Source organism: Trachypithecus francoisi, unplaced genomic scaffold (genome assembly GCF_009764315.1).
Source record: "Trachypithecus francoisi isolate TF-2019V2 unplaced genomic scaffold, Tfra_2.0 Lachesis_group18, whole genome shotgun sequence".
Classification (NCBI taxonomy): Eukaryota; Metazoa; Chordata; class Mammalia; order Primates; family Cercopithecidae; genus Trachypithecus; species Trachypithecus francoisi.
In genome coordinates this window covers 16,597,854-16,606,444 of record NW_022681463.1, presented here as the reverse complement: position 1 = coordinate 16,606,444, position 8,591 = coordinate 16,597,854, and the positions used below count along the sequence as shown (strand labels likewise).

The 8,591-nt window shown below is 44.9% G+C and overlaps 1 protein-coding gene across 1 annotated transcript in view; it reads right to left on the bottom strand.

Moving 5' to 3' along the window:
* Positions 1 to 528: 528 nt before the first annotated feature.
* Positions 529 to 8,591, bottom strand: part of SLC15A1 (solute carrier family 15 member 1) — a 72,622-nt gene continuing 64,559 nt past the window's right edge. The window contains exons 19-23 of the mRNA XM_033177384.1: positions 6,148 to 6,255; positions 5,926 to 6,034; positions 5,257 to 5,400; positions 3,561 to 3,668; positions 529 to 1,644 (exon numbers count right to left, since the gene is read on the bottom strand). Of these exons, the coding sequence (XP_033033275.1) occupies positions 1,453 to 1,644; positions 3,561 to 3,668; positions 5,257 to 5,400; positions 5,926 to 6,034; positions 6,148 to 6,255 (661 nt within the window). The 3' untranslated portion in view covers positions 529 to 1,452. The remainder of the gene's footprint in view (positions 1,645 to 3,560; positions 3,669 to 5,256; positions 5,401 to 5,925; positions 6,035 to 6,147; positions 6,256 to 8,591) is intronic.

Genomic DNA, 8,591 nt, shown 5'->3' with positions numbered 1-8,591 from the left:
TGTACATAGGAAGGTCCTAGTAATATAAGTCTCTCCTATCTATCTATCTAATCTATCATCTACCTACCTACCTACGTCTGTCTATCTATCTATCATCTATCTACCTCTGTCTGTCTATCTATCTATCTATCTATCTATTCTATCATCTACCTACCTACCTACGTCTATCTATCTATCATCTATCTACCTCTGTCTATCTATCTATCTATCTATTCTATCATCTACCTACCTACCTACGTCTGTCTATCTATCATCTATCATCTATCTACCTCTATCTATCTATCTATCTATCTATCGATCGATCGATCTATCATCTCTCTACCTACCTACCTTTATCTGTTTGTCTATCTATGTATCTATCATCTATCTACCTACCTACCTTTATCTATTTGTCTATCAATCAATCAATCAATCATCCCTGGGGAAAACAGGACCAGGAAGAATTTTTAATTAACTGGTGTTCCTTTTATAATCAGATAGTATGTTAAACATTTCTTACCCTAACCAAAGACCCATGAACACTTGTGCTTAAGAAGAGAAATTTATTTCACACCATTGAAACTTCAAAAAAATCATTACTGGCCTTCACATGAGCTGTCTTTTGAGTTATCCATAATTTAAATAGAGGTAGGGACTAGAAAAACAAAACAACAAAAACCCAAAGGTAAAGTTATCAGTTAATACCAGCTGGTCCTTATCACAGCCATTCTCAAACCTGCATGTTCACTTGCAGCCTTGGCTCCTGCCTCCTTTAGAATAGTTTTCATAAGAGTGTTAGAGACGAACAATGTGGAATAGGAAACTTTGCTACCCTTTCAAGATTAAGCTAGTCCAAAATAACATCATTTGTGTGATTGGGAAGATGACAAATGCAGGGTGGGCTCTCAGTGCTCTAAGACAGTGTGTGTATGTGTGGCTTAAATAAGCCTTTCAAACAGAAGACTTCTTCCAGAGTTTTAGATTCATTGCTGGCTGCTTAGAAATCAGCATTCACGGCCGGGTGCGGTGGCTCACACCTGTAATCCCAGCACTTCGGCAAGCCAAGGGGGCACCAGGTCAAGGGATCGGGACCATCCTGGCCAATGCAGTGAAACCCCATCTCTACTAAAAATACAAAATTAGCCGGGCATGGTGGTGCATGCCTGTAATCCCAGCGCACTCGGGAGGCTGAGGCAGGAGAATCACTTGAACCTGAGAGACGGAGGTTGCAGTGAGCTGAGATCGCGCCATTGCACTCCAGCCTGCGCAACAAGAGCAAAACTCTGTCTCAAAAAAAAAAAAAAAAAAGAAAAAAGAAAAGAAAAAAGAAAAAAAAGAAAATAGCATTCATGGTTTAGTTCCCAGTTCTGAAGTCTTCCCCACCAGAGGCCATCTCATGGAGGGTCCTGCTACCTGGGGGCAGAGGTCAGGGCCTCTGCCGGTCCAGTCCATCCTCCACTTGCTTCCTGACCCTCACATCTGTGTTTGTGAGTTGGCCCCCGACATGAAATATGGGTTACTCTTTTCCAGGCCCTTTTTCTTTTCATCCTCATCAAATTGAGCTTCGATTTCTGCTGGATTGATGTAAGTATAGAATCGAGTCATGATGGCAAAAATTATACAGACGACCAGAAGCAACGCAGCAAATAGAATGTACTCAGCCCACTGTGAAGAAATCAGAGTTGGAGCAGGAAAAAGAACAAACATAAAACAGGTCATATTGATGAATATATGGTGTGTATATTTTCTTGCTACATGCAGATGGAGAGTGCTTTGAAATTAAATTATGGAAAATTGGTAAGCAACCAATACAGATACAGTAAGGCCAGCTTTTCTTGAATGCCCCAGATAGATACATGCTAATATAGACAACATGTTTTGAACAGCACTAAGGTACAGAAACAACAGACTTTGGGAAGATGAGAGAAAATGTCTGAAACGCTCAAGCCTTAAGACATAAGGCTGGACCCTGGAAGGGTGCGAACCGAGAGAATAAGAAGCAGTGCCCACGGGGGAAAATGAATGTGCTGAACTCTAGCAAGTTAAGAGCACCATGTTCCCCCTTGGAAACACCTGGAGCTCATAAGCACACAGCATTAGCACATCTGCTGCTGGGACCTGGTGCAGGAAGTCATGAAACGGATGGGATAACAGCTCCCTTACGATGCAGACGTGCTACAGTGCGGAAGGAAAGAGTGTAAGTATCAGTAGAGCCCTCATTTAATTTTGACTGGAAAAATTATAACCATCTCTAGGATGGCTTTAACTCCAGGTGTTATGAAAGTTTCAGGATAACATGTGTCTGCTTGGCAGCTACTAAGCTACATTCACTGAAGCTAGGAGAGATGTTTCCCTTGACAGTAAAACACATAAGGGTGACTTCAAGTTAACCCATTCTGGCTATTTTGGTTATCAATTTCCAGCTGCGCTAACAACAAGTGGAAATAAGAAGAATCAGCAGGTCAGGTGCAGTGGCTCACGCCTGTAATCCCAGCACTTTAGGAGGCCGAGGTGGGCAGATCACAAGGTCAAGAGATCGAGACCATCCTGGCCAACATGGCGAAACCCTGTCTCTACTAAAAATACAAAAATTAGCTGGGTGTGGTGGTGGACGCCTGTAGGCCCAGCTACTCTGGAGGCTGAGGCAGGAGAATCGCTTGAACCTGAGAGGCGGAGGTTGCAGTGAGCCAAGATCACACAGCTCCACTCCAGCCGGACAATAGAGTGATACTCTGTCTAAAAAAAAAAAGAAGAAAGAAGAAAGAAAGAAGAAGAAGAAAGGAAGAAGAAAGGAAGGAGGAGGAGGAGGGGGAGAGGGGAAGGAAGGAGAGGGAGAGGGAGAGGGAGAGGGAGAGGAGAGGGAGGAGAGGGAGGGGAGGGAGGAGAGGGAGAGGGAGAGGAGAGGGAGAGGGAGAGGGAGGAGAGGGAGAGGGAGCAAAGGGAGAGGGAGAGGGAGCAGGGGGAGAGGGAGAGGGAGTAGGGGGAGAGGGAGAGGGAGCGGGAGGAGAGGAGAGGAGGGGAGAGGGAGAGGGAGGAGAGGGAGAGGGAGGAGAGGAGAGGGAGAGGGAGAGGGAGGAGAGGGAGAGGGAGAGGGAGCAGGGGGAGAGGGAGAGGGAGGAGAGGGAGAGGGAGAGGGAGAAGGAGGAGAGGGAGGAGAGGGAGAGGGGAGGGAAGAAAGAGAAGGAGGAGGAGGAGGAGAAGAAGGAGGAGAAGAAGAAAAGAAGAAGAAGAAAAGAAAGAAGAAGAAGGAAGAAGAGGGAAGAAGAAGGAAGAAGGAAGAAAGAAGAAGAAGAAGAAGAAAGAAGAAAAGAAAGAAGAAGAAAGAAGAAAGAAGAAAGAAGAAAGAAGAAGAAGAAAGAAGAAGAAAAGAAAGAAGAAGAAAGAAGAAAGAAGAAGAAGAAGAAGAAATCAGCAGATACTTTGCCATAAAGCTATTTGGGAACAGCCCTGGCTGGTCTGGCAGTTTAATCCAGCTATTAGCCCAGATGACCACACAGAACAGACAGGGCTAGGGAGGGCCACTGTGATGGCCATGAATAGGAAAGACAGAGGGATGTGCAATCTCCTCTCCCACGCCATACCTGTTTGCTGATCTGGCCCACCCCTGCCACAATGAGCACGATGATGTTGCCAACAGCCACCGTCAGCAGCCATCCTGCCTGCAGCACCGACTTCATGTTGGAAGGAGCCTGAGGAAGCAAAGCAAAGTGAGTCCCGCTTCAGGTCTCACCCTCCGAGCAGGAGAACACAGCTCACTGATGGGCATTTAATGAAGCAGAGCACCCTAACAATGCACACGAAAAGTCAGGTGGCCTCAACGTAAAAAGGATCAACACTTGAGTAACAAGACACCCACACACTCACAGGTGAGTAGACAAGAATCTCTGTGTTTCATGCTCCACATCCTTGCAAAGCTGTCCTAGTCTTAGTTACATGGACACATCTACAGAGGAGTTGATCCTATTTCTACAGGAGAGCTTCCAAGTGAAGCCACCCAGCCTGGCATAGTCTTCCCCTCAAATGCAGGCTGCCCTGGGCTGCAAGCTTGCCCTTCTGTGGCTTTCCTGCCACATCTCCAAAAGATCTCTTCAAACACCTGTCATCTGTATTACAGTTATCTCCTTTATTAACCTGTGAGGTTATCACAGAAAGTGATTTTCTGACTCATCTTGGCTGTTTTACTTTTTTTTTTTTTTTTTTGAGACGGAGTCTCGCTCTGTCGCCCGGACTGGAGTGCAGTGGCCGGATCTCAGCTCACTGCAAGCTCCGCCTCCCGGGTTTACGCCATTCTCCTGCCTCTGCCTCCCGAGTAGCTGGGACTACAGGCGCCCGCCACCTCGCCCAGCTAGTTTTTGTATTTTTTAGTAGAGACGGGGTTTCACCATGTTCGCCAGGATGGTCTCGATCTCCTGACCTCGTGATCCACCCGCCTAGGCCTCCCAAAGTGCTGGGATTACAGGCTTGAGCCACCGCGCCCGGCCTTGGCTGTTTTACTATAAAAATTGATGGTACTAGGCATTATGTGCTATAATGCCTATAACTATAGTTCGGACAACATAGTTCAACAATTAAGCTCTAATTTGGGTATCAATAAAACGTAGCTCATTAGTCTAACACACTTAAAAGCAATAATTCTTTTAAGCTTTTTTTTGTTTTGTTTTGTTTTGTTTTTTTGAGACAGTGTCTTGCTCTGTTGCCCATGCTGGAGTGCAGTGGTGCGATCACAGCTCACTGCTGCCTTGGACTCCTGGGTTTAAGGAATCCTCCTGCCTCAGCCTCCCAAGTAGCTGGGACCACAAGTGTGCTCTACCATGCTCAGCTAATGTTTTTTTTTTTACTTTTAAAGCTAGACCTTATTTGGTGTGTTTACTGGGAGCTATAAAGAGACCTCAACCAAACCTATCATGAGGACATAGACCTGTAATTGAGCTGTTTTATGAATGGTTGTTTACATTTGGTTGTTTCAGAAAGGAGAATCTGCTGACCTTTATCACTCTGGTAGCAGTCAGTAATAAATATTGGACGCTAAATGTCTAGGGTATGACTGTGGGTCTATAGACACATATGAACACATGTTCTCACAAAGCTGAAGAGAGTAATAATTCTTATTCAGTAAGGACAACACTTGTTGATCGCAGAGACCTTGCTCTACGGAAGATACCATAATGCTTTCTAGACTTTTGAAAAACAGTTATCCCAGATTTAAATGAAGTCCCATCAGCGTTTTCTGCAGGCAGGGGTATAGCAGATGGGTGGTAAATACAACGAACAAGAAACCTGAGAATATGAGAATTCCAGTCCTGTGACAGAGAAGACCACTTCGCCACAGGTGAGAAGAAAATACTGTGGGATTTGCAGAGCCATGTTAACTGTGTTGGCTGAAATATCTTCAAATTCTTTCACTTCGGGGCAGCCGTCATTCTGCAGCAGTAAGGAAAAAGCAGAAGAGGTTGAGATAGCTCCTAAAATAAAAATTGTTCGAACAGGTAAATTGAGTTTGACCTTCTAGGGTTACATCATATGATTTGTCAAGTACATACACATTTTAAACATAAGGCAACACTACATTTTACACTTGCGATGGGATTTGAAGATATGTTCACTAGCATTTTTCTTTCAGATAAGAGAATAGGTTGTAAGTCATTTTAAAACACTGCCCTCACTTTGAACTATGAGTTCCTTAAGTCCATGTTAATAGTCTATAAAGAGGCATCAGATATTGGTTAACATAAATTATTCTCCAGGGGAAGTCAGTCTGTTTAGATTCTTTCTAATGATTAAGTCAACAATAAGTTAAAGAATTAGCCAAGTGAATTAATTCTAAGCCCATTTAAAATACAGATCCTAATATCACTCTGGTTAAATCATTATGTCCTAAGTGCTTGTGAGTCTTTGTATCAATCGAGTTTGAGTAGATCTTCTGATACAATGAAACGAGTTACTAACCTTCCTTTGGACTGTATAGGTATAAGCACTACCAAATTGAAGGTAGAAAGTATTGAAATTAGGTTGACATTGTGGTGGAATCTCTGTTGAACTTATTGTGAAGCCTTTTCTATCAAAAGAAAGAATAATATTGGTTAACATTCTTGGCATTAAAAGTTTCAATGTATTTTTTAAAGAAAAAATATTGAACCTCTGAGTGAAGCGTTCAGTCTAGGTACTTACATGCCAGAAGGAAAAAACTGGTAGTTGCTGGCATTGTTGCTGCTGACATTTGCATAAATTTTCCCACTCATTGTGATGGTGATGAGCTCGTTAAAAGTATTTACAAATCTGAAACAGAAAACCACCTGTCTTGTAACTGAACTAGAGAATAAAATATTCTAGGTCACAGTTCATGCACCTGAGGTTGGGCAATACTCCCTATTTTGAAGGCGTTTAAGATGTTTTCAGAATATTTCTAGAAGATAAAGACAGACAGTGAAAAACCCTAGGTTTATCACTGCTCACCCACTCATGAGAACACACCTAAAAGAATGTATTTAACAGTGTTTATACGTGCTAGGTACTGCTCTAAGTACTTTGTAAATCTAACCTAATTCAATACGTTAGGATATTAAGCAGAGACTGAAGTAGGTACTGGCCTCTTCCCTTCAGGAAAGTAGCCATGCCTTTGTGTTCCTTGTTTCAGAAACTTTATTTATTTATTTATTTAGAGATGGCGTCTCGCTCTGTCGCCCATGCTGGAGTGCAGTGGTGCAATCTCGGCTCACTGCAACCTCTGCCTCCCAGGTTCAAGCGATTTTCCTGTCTCAGCCTCCCGAGTAGTTGGGATTACAGACATGCACCACCATGCCCAGCTCATTTTTGTATTTTTAGTAGAGACAGGGTTTCACCATGTTGGCCAGGCTGGTCTTGAACTCGTGACCTCAGATGATCTGCCCACCTCAGCCTCTCAAATTGCTAGGATTGCAGGTGTGAGCCACCGTGCCTGGCCAAAAACTTTAGAGTTCGAGTAGTGAAAGACCAAAACAAGATGCTGCCCAGTTCCTAAAAGATAGACCCCAGTTCCTAAAGGACACCCCCCTTCTTTAGGGGTTGAGGAGGAAAGCCTACCTACTTCCTGCCTCTAGGAGCCTCAGGTAGGGAAGGGCACCTGGGATTGGAGAGGAACAAGTGGGCCAACCCCGTAACAACAGACAGTGTTTTTAGTCTTTTTTAGAGATGAGGTCTTGCTCTGTTGCCCAGGCTAGACTGCAGTGACACAATATCAGTTGAAAGCAGCCTCGAACTCTCGGCCTCAAGTGACCCTCCCACCTTAGCTTCCTGAGTAGCTGGGACTACAGGTGTGTGCCACCATGCCTGGCTAATTTTTATTTTTATTTTGTAGAGACAAGGGTCTGGCTGTGTTGCCCAGACTGGTCTTCAACTCCTGGCCTCAAGGGATCCTCCCTCCACAGCCTCCCAAAGCACTAGGGTTATGGGTACGAGTCACCACACCTGGCCGAGAGACAGCTTTAAGGAATCCCCTTCAGAGGGTGGAGGCCTGTGTGATCCTGGACTGACAGTGGTCAGCATCCTGCTGGAATCCAGCTTTGAATGGAATATACCCAGTAAGACCGGCTTCCAGGTCTGAGGCTTCCTATCTCTACAGAGTCCCATGAGGCTACATTTCACATGGAAGCGGTGAATTGTTCGCCTTCATAGGACCATACGGATGGTGAACAGCACGGATGGCTGATTACAGACCCCTTTCATAGCTGTTCCAGGCTATAGACGACCCTGAAACTCTCATACAACCCTAGTGACCAGGAGGGTGCTGCCCAAAATAAGACCAGTCGACTTTTCCTACCAAACACGTGAGTGAAGGCCGAGAGCAGATCATCCAATGCAGAGAACAGTAAGTCTTACTAGTGTACACCTCAGCAGTGTAAAGAACAATTTAACCTCTCCATCCCCAAAATGCGGGGCCAAGGTTCATCAGCTTTGTGGCAACAAATAATACTGGTCAAATTCTAGGTGCTGGGAGAAAATATCTATGAATTAAACTCAGGTCCTGAAGTCCCGAGGCCTTCTCGGTGTCATTTGATAGGTGATGAATACAGAAAATGGAACCTGAGACAGATCCACACGGGCCTTAGCTGGAATTCACACTGCTCTAGACTGTGAGAGCTGCTTTTATCAAAGGTGAAGATCATCCATACACAAGAGAGCGCGTGGGCAGAGTATGAGACGAGGAAGCCGAGTGTTGGGCCTAAGGCCTGGCTTTGTAACTTATCAGCTATCAGACTTGAGGACTTCGAGCTGCCTGGCCTGTGTCTTAGGGCTGGTGCAATAAGAAATGAAAACACAGTCCCAAGTCACTTAATGATGGGGATGGGGTCTGAGAAATGCATCAGGAGGCGATTCTGCAGTGATGGGAACCTCCTAGCGGGCACTCACCCACACCTAGACGGTGCCGCCTACTACACACCCAGGCTGCATGGGTATGGCCTTTGGCTCCTAAGCTACAAACTTGTGCAGTGTTGGCTGCCCTGAATACTGGAGGCAACTGTGACACAATGGTAAGGATTTGCACATTTAAACATGTCTAAACACTCCCATTCTTTCCTCCCCAGCCCCCTGGCAGCCACTCATCTGCTTTCTGTCTCTATGGCTCTGCCTGCCAC